The sequence below is a fragment of the Scyliorhinus canicula genome, chromosome 12 (assembly GCF_902713615.1).
Source record: "Scyliorhinus canicula chromosome 12, sScyCan1.1, whole genome shotgun sequence".
NCBI classification, from domain to species: domain Eukaryota; kingdom Metazoa; phylum Chordata; class Chondrichthyes; order Carcharhiniformes; family Scyliorhinidae; genus Scyliorhinus; species Scyliorhinus canicula.
Genome location: NC_052157.1, coordinates 145,356,313 through 145,376,762, shown reverse-complemented (window position 1 = coordinate 145,376,762; position 20,450 = coordinate 145,356,313). Strand labels below are relative to the sequence as shown.

General features: G+C 46.0%; 1 protein-coding gene across 5 annotated transcripts in view; it reads right to left on the bottom strand.

Moving 5' to 3' along the window:
- Nucleotides 1-20,450, bottom strand: part of LOC119974981 (nuclear pore membrane glycoprotein 210-like) — a 236,351-nt gene that overhangs the window by 59,521 nt on the left and 156,380 nt on the right. For all 5 annotated transcript variants that reach the window (XM_038814382.1, XM_038814384.1, XM_038814386.1 and 2 more), the window contains 7 exons: nt 16,334-16,513; nt 14,977-15,057; nt 13,116-13,247; nt 12,459-12,617; nt 7,137-7,228; nt 5,990-6,164; nt 2,652-2,827 (listed from right to left, as the gene is read on the bottom strand). In XM_038814382.1, the coding sequence (XP_038670310.1) occupies nt 2,652-2,827; nt 5,990-6,164; nt 7,137-7,228; nt 12,459-12,617; nt 13,116-13,247; nt 14,977-15,057; nt 16,334-16,513 (995 nt within the window). The remainder of the gene's footprint in view (nt 1-2,651; nt 2,828-5,989; nt 6,165-7,136; nt 7,229-12,458; nt 12,618-13,115; nt 13,248-14,976; nt 15,058-16,333; nt 16,514-20,450) is intronic.

The following is a 20,450-nucleotide window of genomic DNA, read 5'->3' as shown; positions in this document are numbered from 1 at the left end:
GCTAGGTGCCCGTCCATCAATGGTGAGCAGGGAGGTGCAAATGCACTTCTTGCTGCCGGGGAAGGTGCCCGTCATCTCCATGGGTTCCTCTTAAGGCGCTCCAGACGAGGGCACCAACTCCTCCACCCCTCTGCCAGTGGCCGCTGAATCTGATGATACCGCGATGACTGAGGAGTGCCCAGCCATGGGGCTGGACGCACCCTCTAAGGCGGCCAGCGAATGATCGCGAACGACATCATGGTCACCAGAACAGCAAAGCCAGCAGGCTGTCTCCAATGCTGCTGCCAGTGAGGGGAGCCACCAAGACGCAGCACTCGGACATAATTTGAAGGCACCTGAACAGGAGCATGTCACAGGTCATATTATTTGGGTTTTGAAGTTTGTACTAGGGATGGCAACTATATATCCTTTGTCTATTCTTGTGGAGTCATATAAACATTTATTTCACTTTAATGGACTGAGTTGGCTGGATGGTTTGAACAGGTGACAGATGCAGCTCGGCTTGTAACTGTCTGGCATTGTGTGGTTCTGGCCTTCTAGATTGTGTTCTCATTTAATGATTGTTTGCAAAGGAGACAGTGCCATTGACTTCAGCAAGCACTGATATCTTGGATGCATAGCTTAATATTAACAGGATCAAAACCTCCACGAAGGTTCCAGTCGCCTCAGCGCCTCCCCAGGCTCTTCTTCTGACCCATCACTGGAGTCATCCTCCCTGGTCTGTGCAGCTGCTTTGCTTTCCTCAGCCTTTATTTGTGCAAGGCGCTGCATGCCTCGACTATGAGGGAGACATGCTTTGGAGGATACTACAATGCTCCCCCTGATCGGAGAAGGCATTTGAAACGCATCTCAGGCAGCCCGATGTCCTCTCGAACACCATCATTGTGTTGCATCTGCTGTATCTCTCTTCAGCCTGAGTTCTTGGGTCACGTAGTGAGGTCACCAACCACCTCTTCAAGGGATAGCCTTCGCCACACAGGAGCCATCCACCAATCATGCAGGAGCCACAAACCGCCTTGGTACCCTGTTAATGTCGCATGATCGATGTAAGCATCGCGTCAGCTCCCAGGATAACGGGCACAAACGTAGAGGAACTACATCCTGTGGTCACAGGTGATCTGAATATTCAGTTTTTTCTGTTAACGAAAACTGCTGGCTCCTCAATGGCAGATGAGTGCAATCTATTACATCTGGGATGTCGGAAAAACCAACTATCACAGCAAAGCCTGGCTTGCCTTGTCTGTCCGGTTGTGGATTAACATGAGGACATGTCTGAAGATAGCTACAGTCACCAATTTGATGCAACTGTGTGCAGCTGATTGAGGCATACCACATAGATCTCCCACCGACCCCTGAAAAGAACCAGATGTTCCACTGTGACCTTCAAAGTCACCGGCATGGGGTGTCCGCCCATGAAGTTGGAGGCTATTTTGAGACCTATCATGCGACATACTGTTGTCACTATGTCCCTGGAGAGGCGGAGCCTACTGCATTACTGGACTTTTGGAGGTAATTGGAGCGTTGCCTGTACACTCTAGTTGCTGGGTAAGGCATCTTCAGCAAACCCTCCTGCCGTGCTCTCCCTGCATCAACTAAGGGACCAGTGTCTTTCAAATGAAGGATCAATGTGCTGCAATCCTCAGGGAATTCTTCCAGGGAAGTTGGGGGTTGAAATGCTGAAAGGCAGGATGAAAAGCCAACGAAATGCAAAGAAACTCAGGGACAACTCTTTACTCACTCACACAGTGACGGACTGCATGACAAAGAAAATGTTCCTGCTCCGGGAGTCTTTTATCCTGTACTTGGACGAGGAAATTATAAAAATGTGATTTCTGCCCACCCATTTTACATGTGACGATCTGAAAATTGAACGGTCAGCATAACGTCATTGTGTATTTGCTTGTTAATGGTCTTAATTGTCCCTTAAATTGTTGGCAGCGTGCATCCAATTTAAGTGCATTCCCGCTGACGTCGAAATTATGTGCTTGCACGATGATGTTAGGCTGACAATATTTTACATTTGGTTGGGTTGAGCAGCGCCCAACCCCAGAATGTAAAATTCTGGCCAATGAGTCTGAAACAACAAACTCAATGCTGGAGTTAAGGAAAGTGAACTGACATGGAATCAAAATATTTGTTTTTATAAGGGAACAGGAGTGATAAGTTATGGAATCAATAATGCAATGTTTTCTGTCCACGTACTGACACTTACAAACGGAAAGCCACTCATTAATACAACACCCTATCACACTATGGGCACTGTGCATTATGGGCTGGGTTCCAGGCATGCCAATAGGTAATATAAATAACCTAAACCTTGCATTGTCATTATTGTAATTCCCTTTGGATGCATAAATGGTAAATGTGGACTGTATAAATAGACTTGGTACAGATGATGTTTTTATTTGCGAGTTGAGCAGGTGTTCTTCAGAAGTTGAATGGAACGAGGAAGAATATTAATTACATATTCTTGAAGGATCTTTAACACGAGTATCACCCTCTACCTGGCACGAATCAATGATAATCACCAGAAAGAGAACAAGAATACAATATGAGCTTAGATAAAACTTTAAAACAATTTGTATCGACGTGGATTCCTTTTACCTTTCCTTCCAGATACATCAGTCTTTATGTTCAGAAGTATTACTCACCTGTTGAGTGCTAAGTACAGTTTTGTGTTGTGTGCATGGAACTGGTCTCCACTGAGGTCATAAAAGTTAACTGTAAAAGTCAATGTCATTCCAAGGGGAAGGGCAGCCAGCTCTTCGTTTTTGGCTATATATAACTTCGGACTAGTGTTAATACTGAGATATGCCACTGGAGCCACCTAATATCAATACAGTAATTAATATCTAAGTTGACTGAATGTTAATAAGCACATAAAACAAATGTTAATCTAGATTAATGACTGTAAAAAAAAAAAATGTAGCAATTTTTCACAACTTTCAACTGTGTGTAGAGACAGCCAGAAGATTTAAGGTTTATTTGTTATGGTACATTACCAATTAACAATTGTGCAGAACCATAAACAGTTACCATTGGCAATTCTTCCCTCTATTGCTGGAGGGTGTGTATGCTCCTGAAATGTTTATAGCTGTTCATGGATACTAAATTTGAAAATAAACCATTAATGCTGGTTATACACTGACTAGATTTATTCATAGAACGTATTAACGTCAGCTTAAAAATCCAAGTGTAAGGAGCCCCCAATGATTCCGTCCGTTCCCAGTTAGTAGCTAAAAAAAGCAGAAAATTTTAAGTGTGACGCTCAAGTCAGTGTTAGAATAGCTGTTCTCAACCTGATAGAAAGGCTACAGCAAATCTGGAGTAGGGTGGGGAATTGACCAACTTATTTGCTTCTGTTCGTTTTATATTGATTCATATTAGACATGTGGGTATCTGATGATAGCAGGATCACTTGGTTGTGATGCACCAACAGCCAAATAGCCTGCTGACACTAAGGGCTGAATTTTATGAGGGGTGTCAGGACCCTGATGTTAGGGTAATAAACGGGTCTGGGTCCTGGGCCCGCACTTGCAGGCAGTGGGGTCATAGAATCATAGAATTTAGAGTAGAGAAGGAGGCCATTCGGCCCATCAAGTCTGCACTGGCTCTTGGAAAGAGCACCCTACCCAAGCCCACACTCTACCCCATCCCATAACCCAGTAAAGTCCACACCTCCACCCCATCCCATAACCCCACTCAACATTAAGGGCATTTTTGACACTAAGGGCACTTTAGCATGGGCAATGCACCTAACCTGCACATCTTTGGACTGTGAGAGGAAACCGGAGCACCCGGAGGAAACCCACGCACACACTGGGAGAACGTGCAGACTCTGCGCAGACAATGACCCAAGCTGGGAATCAAACCTGGGAACCTGGAGCTGTGAAGTAATTGTGCTGATGACTATGCTACCGTGCTGCCCAGCAATTTTACTATTGGCGTCCTACTAATTAGTTGCCTGTTTTTGCTCTCCAATTAATGATGGAGGGCAGGCTCCTGATGCTGCCAGCCCAATCACAAGGGTGTTGTGCCGAAGCCTCAGCAGTGACATCAGGAAAAGTGCTTGTTGCTGAGGAATGCTGGAGACCTGAAGAACCTGAGGGGAGATTTCTTTTTTTATTCGTTCATGCCATTTATTGCCCATCCCTGAGGGCACTAGAGAGCATTTAAGAGTCAACTACATTACTGTGGATCTGGAGTCACATGAAGGTCAGACCAGGTAAGGACGACAGATTCCCTTCCCTAAAGGACAGTAATGAGCCAGATGGGGTTTCATGACAATCGACAATGGTTTCATAGCCATCTTTAGACTTTTAATTCCAGATTTCTTTTATTATTGAATTCAAATTTTACCATCTGCCATGGCAGGTCTCGAACCTGGGTTCCCAGAGCATGACTCAGGGTCTCTGGATTGTTAGTCCAGCGACAATACCACTATGCCACCACCTCCCCGTTGGTGGGACTGTCAGTACTGTCCATAGCCCCATCTTTGGCCCATCAGTCTTTCCCCCACCCTACCCTCTATGGGTGGGCAAAAAAGCTGCCTCCATATAGCTGGCGGTCTCCCTATGCAGTGGAAGCATTGTTCTGCTGTTGGCAACAACATAAAATGATCTCTAAATGGACATTTAATTATTTAAATCCTACAACCTGTCCCACCACTGGTAAAATGTCCCGATAGTGGGGTCGTGGTCAGGCTGGGGCACCGAACTGACCCGGCTGCTGTACCAATGACGTCTCAGGGGCTTGTAAAATTCTGGTAAAACTCTCCATCTCATTCTCACACAAACAATTTGTACTAAGATAAGGTATTGGTTGGTGAGGGACAGCCTGAACTCTATTCCTAAGAGGTACTGGCGTATTTACAAGAGGAGGCAAATGGAGAAAATGGCGAGGGAAAATTGTGAAAAATAAAGTGCAAATGGCAGACTGAACTTGGGAGGAAAACAGAATGGCTGTATGCAGGAAGTAGAACTCAAACCATAGTCTGCCTCAAGTTTGACAACTATGATAATAATATGGTATAGGTTACTTGTAGGAAATCATCCTACTGGCCCAATGATAGCGATTTATAGATGTAGAAGGGCTGATAAGTAAAACATTTATCAGTTTTCTAAGCATTCCAAATGTCTTGAATTTTGATGGCAAGATTTGTGTTTCCGTACTGCAAGAGCAGAACCAAACAGGTATCAAGGTTTGCTGAATTGCTGATGTAGCAATAAAGTTCTATCTATGATCTTCATTCTAGTTACTCAAGGCTCAGTGCTGAGAGCAGATTCTTGTGAAATTCTCCTTAATTTTCAATGAATTAATTATGCATATATATTTTCACATAAACTATTTATTATTTCCTCCCCATGGGGAGCAGATCTCTTACATGTCCTCAAGAGTATATCTAAGCATCATGCTCCAAGGCTTTCTTTCAGCAATGTTTCAGTGTAATAAGTTATTTGGGACTGCATTATGACAATCTCAGGGTTAATTTGTTGCTGTATCTTTTACTGCTCAGTGTTAGGAGGCATAGGATCTCAAATTTGCGCACCCACATTATAGCACAGTTGCGATCAGGACCAACTGTGCACATTATTGCTCATTTTGGGGCTGCAACGAACCATACGATTATTTCACTGCACCTTCCAAACCCACGACCAGTGCAAGCTAGAAGGACAAGGGCAGCAGATACCTGGGAACACCACCACCTGAAGGTTCCCCTCCAAGTCTCTTACTGTCCTGACTTGGAAACACATCGCCATTCTTTTACTGTCGCGGGGTCAAAATCGTGGAACTCCGTTTCAGGGACTGCAGCATTTTAAATAGGCAGCTCATTACTATCCTCTCGAGAGCTACTAGGTAGCAAATAAATGCTACCTAGCCAGTAATGCCCACATCCCGCAAATGAATGAAAAACTAATTTGACATGAAGCTGGTTTAAAATTACCATTCACATTTAGCATTATAACTCACAAAACAGAGAAGTACTTACCCTCACTCCTGTTACAATAGTTTGGTTCAGCCCAAAGTATTCGAGTGATGTTACTGTGAGTGCTGAAGAACCAGTTCTGGATCCAGACGTCAAGACACCGTGCCCATCCTCCATTATCACAGATTTATTGTGAGGACATTTGCGCACTTCATAGTTGACATAGGCTTTGCCATCCCTGTTGATTCCGGAAAGAGAACTTTAAAACTATAGGTATACATGTTTACTATAGGTATACATGTACCTGTTTCTGTGTTATACTTTACGTCTTATTGGGGGAAAAAGCTGATGCAACTTCAATTGATTTGTCAAGAGACATAGGACATCACTTCCCCTATGGACTTGTGAACTCTGCCCATCAAGGCAAATTAGGGATCAGAAGCCCACACTACAGGGGGATTTTATGGAGTCTCCAAGAACAGGAAAGGTGGTTTGTGTGGTGATTGAATTAGGCAGCAGCCAAAATTTTGATTTGCCGATGGTTGGGTTGAAATGCAAGGTTTACGTCAACAGTGTGTCAAGTCTCACACCATCCCATGGCAAGTTCCTACTTGCAGTGCATTTACATACCATGAATACACACTAGTATGAAACGTTTTGTAATTACGTCCTGCCTTCAAGATACAGTTAGTGGCACACATGAATCTCGTGGCATCCGGGTTACATATATTTAAAGGTGGCATATGTCTAAAACGGGCAGTTTTTCTTGTTGAGCTCCGTGACACAAGGGTGGAGAGTAGAATGACAGCTTGCATGGAGTTTCAGGGTTGGCAAGTGAGGAGACATTTGGGAGGCGGGAGTGGTGGTTTAAGGTTGGTACTTGGGTGCAGGGAAGTGCAGAGGAGGGATGCAGGGGAAGTCAGAGGGTGGGGTTCAGGTGCAGGGTGGGATTCATCAATGAGAAGCTACTCATGTTGTGGATTATACAGGTCCTGCTATAGGCTACCATTTGTTGCTTCATGTGAAAAGAGCAGAACACTGGAATTGTTAGTGAGCAGCCTCACACCTGAACTTATAGAGGGAAGGTCATTGATAAAGCAGCTGAAGATGGTTGGGTTGAAGATGCTTCCCTGAAGAAAAGTTGTTAATATCATGATTTAGATTGTACTCAAACTTGGTCATCATAATTCCAAGAAACAAACCAGCTCACCTAGAGGTCTGTAACTTTAGACAGGAGTTTGGTGACATCAGCACTTCTTCTGCTGGTAGAGGGAGGGGCAAAAGTTGCAATATTCCAAAAACCTACAATGAGTAAAGGAATGTTTTTTATTGTACAAGTATCCTCATTAATCCGATCAAGATGTACTTATGTACTTGCATCACTTGTTGCTGTGATAAAAACGCACAATTCAGAGTAAAAGTGAAGTGGTCAATTCTGTACAAAAACAAATTGCAAAGAACTGCAAAATGGCAATTATTTTTGAGCTTTTGTAAGAATCCTTTCCAACAAAATATATATATATATTTTTTTATAAATTTAGATTAGCCAATAAAATATATTAACATTAAATAACTAACTGGATTCATTCCAGTAAAAGTGATAGAAACTATTAAAAAAAGTCATATAATTAATATTAATTATTATTAATAATTTATCTTAACTACACTTATAGCTTGTATTGAGAAAATACATGTATGCGTAAGAATGCAATGTGTGCTGGATTTCTGGTGGCGGCCATGGGGTGAGTGGTTGCATATTTCGTGGCTCCTGCATGAGGCGGAATGTTTTGGTCATTGTTACCCATTCACAGGGGTGATCGCTGGTACAAAGTACAGGACAGATAGAGCTAAGGATTCTACTTTGGGTGGGCATGCCCAGCAACTTCGAGGAATGTGATAGAAGAAAAGATGGCGGCAAGCTCTGTGGCATTATTGCCCGCTCAGTGGTCCACGGAACAGTTGGTGGAGTTTTTGACGATCAAGGTCCGGCAGCAAAGGCAGGAGGTGTCAGAAGACCTGGCTAAGGTGGCTGATTCGATTCGGGCAGCCATTGAGAGGATGCAAGAGGTTGGAGACACATAGTGGAAAAGTTGTTGGCAGACCATGAGGACCGGTTAGCCTCGTTGGAGGCAGAGATTATGCAGGTAGCGGAGGGCCAAAGGAAGCAGAGAGAGAAAGTGGACGATTTGAAGAATCGATTGAGGAGGCAGCATCCCTGGATTGTGTGATTGCCCGGAGGCATTAAGGGAACGCAGACCACAAAGTATGTAGCTAACGAGCTTGGGAAGCTGATGGTGGTGGGGTTTCCTTCAACTGACCCCGAGAGGTGGATCGAATACACAGGTCGCTGAGGAGGAGACTGAAGGTGGGTGAGCAGCCAAGGGTGATGGTGGTACACCTGCACAGTTATCTAGACAAGGAGAAGATTCTGTGGTGGACGAAGGAGACCAAGAAATGCACCTGGGAAGGGAATGTGATTCGGATTTACAAGGATTTGGGTGCGGACCTGTCGAAGCACCGAGCTGGGTTTAACAGGGTCAAAACGGTCCTGTTCAAGGAAGGAGTGAAGCTTGGGTTTTGAGCCATGTACCAGGGTCAGGAGTTTTACATGGGCACAGCGGAGGTGGTGAGCAGATTTTTGCAAGACCACAGACATGGGGCGGAATTCTCCGCTCCCGTGAAAAATTGGGAAGGCCGTCGTGAACTCGGCCGAGTTTCACGACGGACTCGGAGGCCGCTCCTCTCACCTTATTCACCGCCACCCGGAGGGCTAGGAGCGGCGCTCCGTAACTCTTAGCCGCCGGGCCTTGACGCTTGCGTCAAGGCAGCGCGCCGAGAATGAAGCGACGGCGGCGCCTAAGTGACGTCAGCCGCGCATGCGCAGGTTGGCCGGCTCCAACCCGCGCATGCGCGGCTGACGGCTCAAACCCGCGCATGCGCGGTTGCTGTCTTCCCCTCCGCTGCACCACAAGACGTGGTGGCTTGATCTTGCGGGGTGGCGGAGGGGAAAGAGTGCGTCCCTTTGAGACGCCGGCCCGACGATCGGTGGGCACTGATCGCGGGCCAGTCCCCTCCCGACCACGGCCGTGGTGCTCACTCCCCTCTCCGTCCCCCACAAGCTTCAAACAGCACTTTGGCTCCCATGTTCACGACGGCAGCGACCAGGTGTGGTTGCCGCCGTCGTGAACCGGTCAGGAACGGCAGCCCGGAGAATCGGCGGTCGCTGTGAAAAACGCCGAGCGGCGATTCTTCCGAGCGGGGGTTGGGAGAATCGCAGGGGGCGCCAGGGGGGTGTGTCGTTAGTCGCTCGGCCCTCCCGCGATTCTCCCACCTGGCATGGGGAGCGGAGAATCGGATAATAGGAGTTAATAGTTAATAGGAGTGAAGTGGGGGATAGGTCTGTTGGGGAAGAGGGGGGTTCTTTCTCTTTTTCTTGTACTCTGTTGGGGATGGTGGAGGGGTTGGTTGCTGACATAGGCAGAGTTGGGGTGGCGCAGATGCTTAAGGGGCGATGGTGGTGGACATCTTGGAGAGGTCCAGTGCAGGGATGGGGGGTATTGACCACGCAACCGCACTGCGCAGAATTGCAGATAGAGGGGCGAGCTCCTTGAGGCCACAGCGGAAGTTGGATATGGGGTTATTGACCAATAAGGAGGTCTGTGAGAAAATAGGGATGGCTATCCAGAACTATGTGGAGCATAATAAGACGGGGGAGGTCTTGGTAGCTATGTTTAAAAAAGAACACATTTACAGTACCCAATTCATTTTTTCCAATTAAGGGGCAATTTAGCATGGCGAATCCACCTATACTGCACATCTTTGGGTTGTGGGGGCAAAACCCCCGCAAACATGGGGAGAATGTGCAAACTCCACACGGACAGTGACCCAGAGCTGGGATCGAATCTGGGATCTTGGCGCCGTGAAGCAGCAATGCTTACCACTGCGCCATCGTGCTGCCCCTTCGGTGGTTATATTGTGGGAGTTGCTGAAGGCAGTGGTTAGAGGGGACTTTATTTTGATTTGTGCGCATAAGATGAGGGCAGAGCGGGCGAGGCTGGTGGAGACCTTTCTGGCAGTGGACCGGAGATACTCGGTGGCATCTGAGGAGAGGCAGAAGCTCCAAATGGAGTTTGGGCTAGTATCGATGGAAGAGGTGGTGAGACAGCTACGCAGGGCCAGAGGGGCAGCGTACGAGCTTGGAGAAAAGGCAAGCAGGATGCTTGTGCATCCGTTGAGGAGGCAGAATGCGGCGAGGGAGACTGGACAGATGAGGGACAAGCTGTAATGGGGCCGGAGGAGGTAAATGGGGTGTTTGAGGCATTTTATCAGAAGTTGTACAGTTTTGAACGCCCAGTGGGGGATTAGGCAGTTTTTGGATGGACTGGAGTTCTCAGATGAGGTGAGGGCACAGGGACTGGGGGCGGCGGTGGGGCCAATTGATCTTGGGAGAGGTGGGGGGGTTAGTGATGGAGTGTGTGGAGACGATGCAATCGGGGAAGGCTTGGGCCAAGACAGGTTCCATGCGGAGTTTTGTAAGAGGTTCAGGTCGGGGCTGGGCCTGTTAGTGGAGATGCACAATGAGTCGGTCATGAGGGGTGAGCTACCCCCCTCGCTGTGTCAGGCGTCTACCTTGCTCATTTTAAAGAAACACAAGGACCCGGAGCAGTGTGGGTCATATCGCCCGATATCGTTGTTAAATGTGGGTGTGAAGCTATTGGCGAAGGTGCTGGCGGTGCGGATAGAGAATTGTGTGCCGCGGGTAATAGGGGAGGACCAGACGGGGTTTGTGAAGGGCTGCAGGGCCGGCTCAAGGTACCGGCAACTCGGGCAGTCGCCCGGGGCGCCATGTGCTAGGGGGCGCCATCAAGGAGTGCGGGTCCCGCGCATGCGCAGTTGGGCCGGTGCCAACCAGCGCATGCGCGGTGGCCGCCATCCCTCAGGCCGCCCCGCACAAACATGGCGGATGGATCCAGGCTCGCCGGTGGTCACTCCGGCCCCCCCCCCCCCCGAAGGGCACCGAAGGTCAGCTTGCCCGGGGTGCCAGCAACCCTAGGGCCGGCGCTGAAGGGCTGGCAGCTGTCGGCCAATGTTCAGAGGTTATTAAATGTGATGATGCCCTCGTCGGGCCGTGAGGTGGTTGTGTCTATGGATACGGAGAAGGCGTTTGACCGTGTGGACTAGTTGCACTTATTCAAGGTGCTGGGTTTGGGTAGGGGTTTGCGGATTGGGTGAGACTGTTGATTAGGGCTCCTAAGATGACTGTGCGGACCAATAGTGTCAATTTGGAGTATTTTGGATTGCATCGGGGGACGAGGCAAGGCAGAGCAGGGCCCTTTGCTCTAGCGAGTGAACCATTGGCAATGGCACTTAGGGCTTCGAGGGGGTGGAGCACCAAGTCTCTTCATATGCTGATGACCTCTTGTTATATGTTGCAAACCCGGTTGAACGTTTTGACAGGGTTATGGGGATCTTGGGGGAGTTCAGTCTTTTTTTTCGGTAGAAGCTCAATATGGGGAAAAGTGAGATATTCCCGATAAATGTCCGGGGTCGAGGGACTGGGGGGATGGGAGGAGGAGTCTGAGGAGGTCACCATTTCAGTTGTCTGGGGCAGACTTCTAGTATCTTGGGATACATGTGGGTCAGAGCTGGGCCCAGTTGCACAATTTAATCTGGCAAAACTGGTGGAGGGAACGGAGGATTTCCTGAACAGGAATGGGTTCAGGTACCTGCAGCTGAGGAACCTCCTGAGGAAGGAGTTAGTTCGTTCCCGTGGCTGCAGCCCCCAGGACTACAGGAAAAACTTCTGTCCGAAGATAAGATAGGTTAGGGCAAGATGTCAGATATATATGGGGAGCTGATGGAGAGGGAGGGCGCTACATGATGCCTATGCCTCCCTGATAGCCCAGACTCGGATTGTTATGCTGGCGGGAGCCGCCGAAAGCGGGGGCATGGGTATCTTTGCAGAGTTCCTCCACTTAGAAAAAAATCAAGTTTGCCACAAGAGGGGCGGAGAAGGGGTTCTCCACAAAGTGGAGGCTTTTCATTGACTTCTTTAAGGGACAGTAACACTTGGGGGGGGGGTAAAAGCAATCCAGGGCCATTATCCATAGCAATGCGGAATTAGTACAAAAGCATCCGAGTTGATACGTTTTTAAATTTTCCTCTCTCTAGGATTTTAACAATCAACCTGAGATCAGAAACAGCGCCAATTTGCAAGTATAACCGCAGGTCCAAATCCTCTTGTAGTTCAGCATGCAAATCAACTACTGTATTACGGGTCACTGTCCGTGTGGAGTTTGCACATTCTCCCCGTATCTGCGTGGGTTTCGCCCCCACAACCCAAAAATGTGCAGAGTAGGTGAATTGGCCACGCTAAATTGCCCCTTAATAGAAAAAATAATTGGGTAATCTAAATTTATAAGAAAAAAAAACTACTGTATTACACCACTTGAGAATTGATCCCAAGTGGAGAGCAATTATTATTATTGAATTACAAAATCAATGAAAATAAAAACACAACATATACTATTACCATGATCTGAATCTCATCAGAAAATCTGTCAACGTATCCTCCAAACTGTCCAGCAGATGGATTCTGTGCCTTTATAGTGACTTTCAAACCTGTTTTCCCTTCTGCTTTGCTGTACAGTAGCATGGCAAAATTATGTTCTGCAGAAAGCTGTAAGGAAATCTATAAAACAAGCAGATGTGCTTCATAATGCAAACAATGCTTCGTAGGCAACAAATACTTATGAACTGTCATTCCTGTTGTAATATAGTCAAACAACAATTTTGGGACACTACTTCAAGATCGTTTCTTAAGCACAAACCAGAGAAGAAAACTGTACCTCTTGAAGGCAGTAGAAGATGAAGAGAATTTAAATTTTGCCTATAAGGAGAATCAAACTGATTTAATACGTTCAACGTGGAGATGAGGTTTAAAAAGTTGAGTTAAAAATAACACTTGATGGCAGCAGAGTACTGCTCTATATTAATGATCCATTACATTACTCATGATTCCAATTTCCTGTGTACCCACAGGGTGATTACCCCAATGAAAATGAACTTTGGTGAAAGAATTACCCAGGCTGCTCTTGCGCATACCTAAGTATCTAGATCAATAGTAAAGATTTACCAACAGGTCCAGCCCAGGAAATAGTGTTTGAACGAAATAAGGAAATAACATTACCTCTGAGTGTCTGCTGACAAGCTCAATCACCTCCCGCTTTGTTGTTGTCCAGTGAAAAGACAGACCTGGTACTGCATTACCGAAGGAAAATGGAGTCTGGCAACTGGTAACTCCTATTGCATACACTGGCAACTGAAACATTCAAATGTACCACATTTTACAACGTAGGTATCATACCTTGTTAAGAATACAAATTCATGCATGCAACAGTTAGCTACTTATCCATATTGCAACAGAACAAGGAACTGATTTCCCAGCAAAAGTGGTTAAACGTTTAAAATTTGAAGGACAAGTATATCATATTACAATATTTTTATCAAAATATAATTTAGAACTATTCACTGTTTTTTAAATATTGTTGAGTAAAACATAGAGGGTGTGATTCAACTAATTGGGAACAAAGTATCTTAGCAAGGGCATTGAGACACGTGTTTCCCGGTGCTCAAAATGTTGTATAAGGGGCCTCAGCTGGGAACATACAGCTGAAACCGCACATAGCCCCGTTTTGAACACTGGGGAGCTCCACTCAATGGAACTCCTCAATGTAGCGAGAGATCGGGACACCAGCGACTCCTAATTGCCCCTCCAGCCCAAATGCACTATGGTAGGGTACCTGCCACCCCGCACATCCACACAGCGCACCCCTGCTAGATCGCGTGTGCCGCAGAAAATGTCAGCCTGGCACCTTGGCAATGCCAACCTGGCATCTCAACAGTGTGCATGCCTGCTGGCAGTGCCACCTGGGCACCAAGCTGGCATTTTTGTGTACGATCAGGCCACGGGGTTGCCCGGCGTGGGTATTGTGGGGGGGGGGGGGGGGGGGGGTTCGGGAACCCTTCCATAGTGTGTTCAGGCTGGGGGGGGAGCAGCATCTTGAGAACTTCTGGAGAGCTCTCATGGATCAATAATGCAGAGGCATCATCTTGCTCGTGATCCCGATAGGCTTTCGCACAGCAGAACATAGAGACCTGTTCTATACATCATGCACCCAAGCTGCAAGGTTTGTTTGCACTGTCCCCACAGAGAGTGTTTCACCAGGACTATGGTTTGATTACTTACGAACACTCAGGACCCGGAAACCCACGCAGTCACTTGGAGAACGTGCAGACTCCACATAGACAGTGACCCAAGCGGGAATCAAACCTGAGTCCTTGGCGCTGTGAAGGAACAGTGCTAACCAGATCTTCCAGTCCTGCACAAGCCTAATGCAATTCAAACATTCCTTTAGGGACACAACGCCCTAGATTCATAGATAGATTCCCAAAAGTGCAGAGAAGCCATTCAGTTCTGTACCGACCCTCTGAAAAAGCACTCTACCCGGTCCAGCCCCCATTCCATCCTTGTAATGCAGTAATCCCACCTAACCTTCTGGATACTAAGGGACAATTTAGCCAATCCACTAACCTGCACATCTTTGGATTGTGCAACAAATCCAGAGCACCCGGAGGAAACCCACGCAGACATGGGGAAAATGTATAAACTCCACACAGTCACCAAGACTGGAATTGAACCCGGGTCCCTGGTGCTGTGATGTAGTAGTGCTAACCAGTGTGCCACCATACCCTAACCACTGTGCCACATGCCATGGGGTCCCTGGAGGCAAAAGGTACAGACAAAGCCCGTTGACAACAGTAGGACCGAAAATCCCGCTGTCGGTCAATGGCTGACCAACTCTATAAAACATGCCGCAGGTTGGGCAGAAAAGCCTGCTCATTGAGCTTTGTGTTGTTTTGCCTTGAAAGATTAGTTAGTTCTGTTTTGGGCAACTGTTATAAAATGACGCGCTACATAAAGTGCCATATTATTTACAGTGCTGATCTTGATCTACATGTTAAGCATATTAAATTATTGCATTCTGTACCTGAGTTCCAGTCCTCAGTCTAGTTACGGGAGCATGGATTTTAATCCCTTTTAGCTGAATCACGTCTACAGTCACTTCATCCTTTTGTCAAAACATAAAACTCTAGTTACTCTTAAGAATTAATCTCACATGTGTATAGCCCGTTAGAAATTCTTGCTTGGTCTATGCAGCTTTGCAGTACACATACAGCCCAACCGTCTGAAAAAAAATACTTGTACACTATTTAAAAAACAAACAAGTCAGTTCATTAAATGGGCACAGAATGGCTACAGCACTTTTGAGTTAGTCACCTTCACTTATGTAAGGTGAAGGTGACTAACTCAAGGCAGGGGGGAAGAGAGAGAGAGAGAGAGAGAGGGAGGAATGGCAAAGATGCATTCCCTACCCATTCTTCAGATGACCTGGTGGGAAATCCCATTAAATTCTATTCAAAAAGTACAGTAAAAGCTTCTGAATACAGTAAAAGTTCTGAATAAATGTGATTCCTCAAATATATTAATTCAGGCAGAAAACATTAGCTCTCATACATAAGCAATACATTGAAATGGCAGAGGGGTGAACTATGGTCCAACCTCCCATTATCCAGCATAAATTTTGCCAGGTAAAAACTCAAAAGCTTTAAAGGAACTTGTTTTTCATGTTTTCTCCTTTTGACCTAGATTTCTGTTACAAATTAGATGTTGCGTTTATAATGTGGATCTCCTAAATCTGCAATGAAATTCACACATTCTTTATTTCCTATTCATTAGAAATTACATACAAAGGTATGTAGCACCAAGGTAGAATAGACTTTGAACGTTAGCTGAAGCACAGAAATGCTCGTGAAGGTTGAGCATGTTCCTAATTCAAATTTAGACATCCTCTCTCTGCCAAATTTGCCAGAAGGATTGCTCCAAAACACTGACTCGTTTTCCCAACCCCAAAAATTTTAAACATCTACCAGTGAAACCTTTACAACTACTGGAAGGAAGATTAAAACAGTAAGAGATTGTTTGATTAAGTGAATCAAATATTAAATGTGTAATTTTGCCAGAATAAATAATAAACATCAATTAAACAAATTGTACTTACTCTTGTTGTAAAACTGAAAGATGCGTTTACAGAAACTCTGAACAATGTTTCAAGAATCAGAAGTTAGATCATCCTTCTACAATTACTGAAATTTTTGGTAGTAGTTCACAAAACCAAACAGAGATAGTAAAAGTAAACACCATTCATTTGCTTCTGATTGGGAAAAATTAAGACGCCTCTGATGCATAAAACAAACTGATAATCCTCATCACCCATTCATGAACCAAATTAAAAGTTGGATCTTTGGGTAATTTATAGCAGACTCGATGGCAGAAAATCATATTACCTGAGAGAAAACAACCACCTTTCCTGTGTCATCGTCGACAGCTTGGACAATACCAATCACTTTTGCTGTTCCCACCACCAGGGCAGTCAGCTGCCCTAATTCATTTACCTTGGCGATGGTGTGATTACTAATTGAGAAATAAATATTTGACTGTGGTTGTGGACCACCTTCAGACATCACCTGCAATCAATTGTAACACAGATTAGAAAATGCTCATTTTCTCTATGAGACAAAGCTAGTAGTCAACACCAAGTCCAAATAGAACAGAATTTTTATTACTTTACAGATGAAAATTATTTTTCCCAGATATTTTCCCAACAGATTTAGTTTATTGTTTTCTCATATATCAGTTGACTCTGGTACATGCATGTGTGAACAACATTTATTTAAAAGATACAGGAGACAATTCCTCACCAAGCTTTCTCTTGGTGAATTTATTTTCCTCCCCATCTTTATATCTTGTTGACAAAAAATCTAATTTCAGCCCATTTGGAGGCAGCAGAATTGCTCCCACAATTCTGTCATCATTGGTTTTTACTTTAATTTCCCATTGTTATTGAAGTACAAAATATCATCACGGACAGAGCATCATAGGCTGATCTCCCCTTTGAGAGTTGACTGGTGGTGGTTTAATGTGAAGGTTGCCACACCTCAGGCGAGAGGCAAGATTGAGAAGGCTGGGCATTCACAAGTAACCTCAGCCGGAACTCAGCCCGAACTGAAGTTGCACTTTTGGTCTCGCTCCACATCACGAGCCAGCTGTCCAGCCAGTGTGATCTGATTGGTGCCAACAACACAGTATTTGATCCTTTGTTCCAGAAAATATGGATTTGAGTCCGGCCTTCTTGCCCTATCTGTCGTGGGGACTGTGGTTTGTGGGTTGGACCCACCTTTTGAACTAAAGAAGAATGTTCTGTACACATATGAGAAACCCTTTAACAAATACTGATACTTTTTAAAATATAGAAACATGTAAAATTAAAGTGTTCTTCTCTTTGGATCGTTTTAGAAATATAGGGGGTTATTTAGAGCCTGCACTAGCCATCAGTGAGAACTGCAACGCGGGTGCAAAGTCCGGAGAGAATCGGAAAACGCAACTCTCTCTGGCAAGATCATGATTTCCAATTTTCAACTCTCCGCGCCGGTGGAGTAAAGCAAAACATACTGCAGGGGCCTGGGAACCTCACCGTTAATGACGGGGCACCCCTCGTTTAAGGTTTCTGAAGGCTGGCATTCATGCATCACTTCTCATGTCCTCCTTGCTTGACTTATGTGTAAATATAAATCGCCGCTGAGGCAGTGCCCTTCCTTAGTGGGAGCTGGAAAGTGGATGGGAGGAGGTGAATACAGAGGGTCAGGTCTGTGACGTTCATGAGAGATCAGGCTGTCCTTACGGAGTGGGGTATTCAGGAATGCGTTCCATGCCTGCCTTATGAGGCATGAGGACCCTCTCACTTGAGAAAGGACTACTGCAGTGAATGTTGAACTCCACACTCAGGCAGCATTGTGAGGACAAAGAGGTTAAGCTGCATGGAAGTTCAAATCCAATTGTCAGGGAAGTTTGACTGTCAGGAATTAAGTGTTGTGTTGGATGGCTGTGGCTAAAGGAAGGCTTATCAACGCTGCAGCCCTTGTAGCCTGGGAGAATGAGTGTCCTCTAAGGATATGCTTGTCATGCCAATTGCAGGCGTCACTCAAATCAGCTGTGCCAAGTCTGCCAAAAGGGCAGTCATTTGACTGAAATGCTACCTCACCCTTCCTTGACTAGTCAATTGTGCCAATGAAATCTGCAGAGTTAACCATCAGTGTCCCTGATTGGAACCAAGTCCTTTGGAAGCGTTGGCCCAAGCATTGAACTCCAATGATCAAACAAACATTAACATTACACAGATAACACTATGTGTACCCCTATTTAAGGCGTGACGATGATGTCTTTCATCACTCAACCGGTTCATGGTCATGATGGGGGGGGGGGGGGGGGGGGGGGGGGGTCTCGGTCCGTGTGGAGTTTGAACATTCTCCCCGCATCTGCGAGGAAAGAAGGGCCCTAGAGTAATTGATATTATTGGATATTGTAGCCATCTAAGATGGCCACTAACGAACACAAAATGGAAGACTGCAAAGAGTGCAGGGAAAACGGACATGTTAAAGAGCAAACAGCTTGCAGAGCAATTATGCATTGAGACAATTGCCGAAACCGGTTTCCCGACAGCTGCAGAGATCAGGCAGCGTTGTAAATGGAAAGCCGTTAGCATGTTAATGAAGTGATACCGGGCCAGTCCCAGGTACAATGGACACAAATTAAGTATCAATCGATACATTCAATAGCAGTCCAGAAACGGTGGAGCCAGAGAAGCCCAGGACAATAAGTCCTAAGAACCGCCCCAGCGATCAAGGAACGGCCCTAGGATTGGGGGGTTCAAACCATATCGATTGGCCCAATCGATCCCCAGCAGGTGAGGGAGCCTGCCCAAAGGGGTGCGGACCGCCTGGGACCTATAAAAGAAAGGACCCACACATGGTTCAGTCTCCTGTCTCCGGCCTCCGACTCCAGCCTCCAGACCCCTGTCTTCTACATCAGCTGTTGAGCAGCAGCCGCCAATAAGTAAGTACCTAACGATGACCGCTACCTGAAACCGGCATTACTTACACCCTTGCCGACTGATAGTGATCCGAAGCCTGCAGACCAGACCAGAACAAAGGCCTTGTTCCCTGACCTCGCAGTTCCTTCTTAGCTAAGTATTAGTTGTCTAGTGGTAGAAGTAAGTTTAATCTTTAGTGTGTGCATGAGTGTTATTATAATTGTGTTATAATAAGCTCTAATTGTTTTGGACTTACTAATTTGTGTACAGCTTTATTGCTTTGAACTTGACCTTGAAACTTGTGACGGTGTCTTTACGGCACCTGGCGACTCCAGAGCTTAGAACGAGAAACAGAGCCAAGTGAGTGTTAAGCACACTCACCCAAAACGAGCAACAATATTAAGCATCTTTTAAGAGTTTAATTTAAAGGGATAAGTCATGGCAGGAAAGCACCAAGCCGTGGTGTGCTGCACATGCTCCATCTGGGAAGCCAGGAAAATTTCCAGTGCCGGGACCAGCATGCATGCATGAAGTGTCTCCAGCTACAGGTCCTGGAAGCCTGGGTTCAGCGGTGACTGAAGACACTGTCGAGCTTCTGCTAGGCGGAGAGTATCGTGGATAGCACACAAAGAGACGTGGTCACACCGCAGGCTAAGACTCCACAGGCAAGAACGGAATGGGTGACCACCAGGTAGAACAAGAAGATTAGGCAGGCAGTGCAGGAATTTCCTGTGGCCATTCCCTTGCAAAACAGATGTACTACTTTAGATGCTGTTGAGTGGAATGGCCTCTCAGAGGAAAGCAGCAAAAGCCAAATTCATTGCACCATGGTTAGCTCGGCTGCATAAGGGAGCAGTTAAAAAGTATGGGTATGCAATAGTCATAGGGGTTTCAATTGGAAAGGGAACAGACAGGCATTTCTGTGGCTGCAAACGAGACTCTAGGATGGTATGTATAAAGATCAGATCAAGGATGTCTCAGAACGGTTATAGGACATTCTGGAGGGGAGGATGAACAGCCAGTGGTCGTGGTACACACTGGTACAAACGACATCGGTAAGTAAAGGGATGAGGTCCTAAAACCAGACTGTAGGGAGTTAGGAAGTAAGTTGAAAAGTAGGACTTCAAAGATAGTGATCTCACGATGACTACCAGTGCCACCTGCTCGTCAAAGTAGAAATAGCAGGATATATCAGATTAAAGATGGCTGAAGAGATGGTGTAAGGGGGAGGATTTCAGATTCTTGGGATAGTGGAACCAGTTCTGAAGGACGTGGGACCAGTACAAATTGGACAGGTTACACCTCGGCAAGACCAGGATTGATTTCCTAGAAGTATTTATTAGTGTTGTTGGGGAGGGTTTAAACTAGAATGGCAGGGAACCTAAGCAGGGTGACAAGGGAAAGAGAAAGAAGGGACAGTAATAAAGGAAAGGACAGTAAAATGTAAAAACGGTAGACAGGGTAATCAAGGGTGAGAGGCAAATAGGGCCATGATACAAATAAAAGTCAGGATGATTAAAAATGGCAAAAAGGCA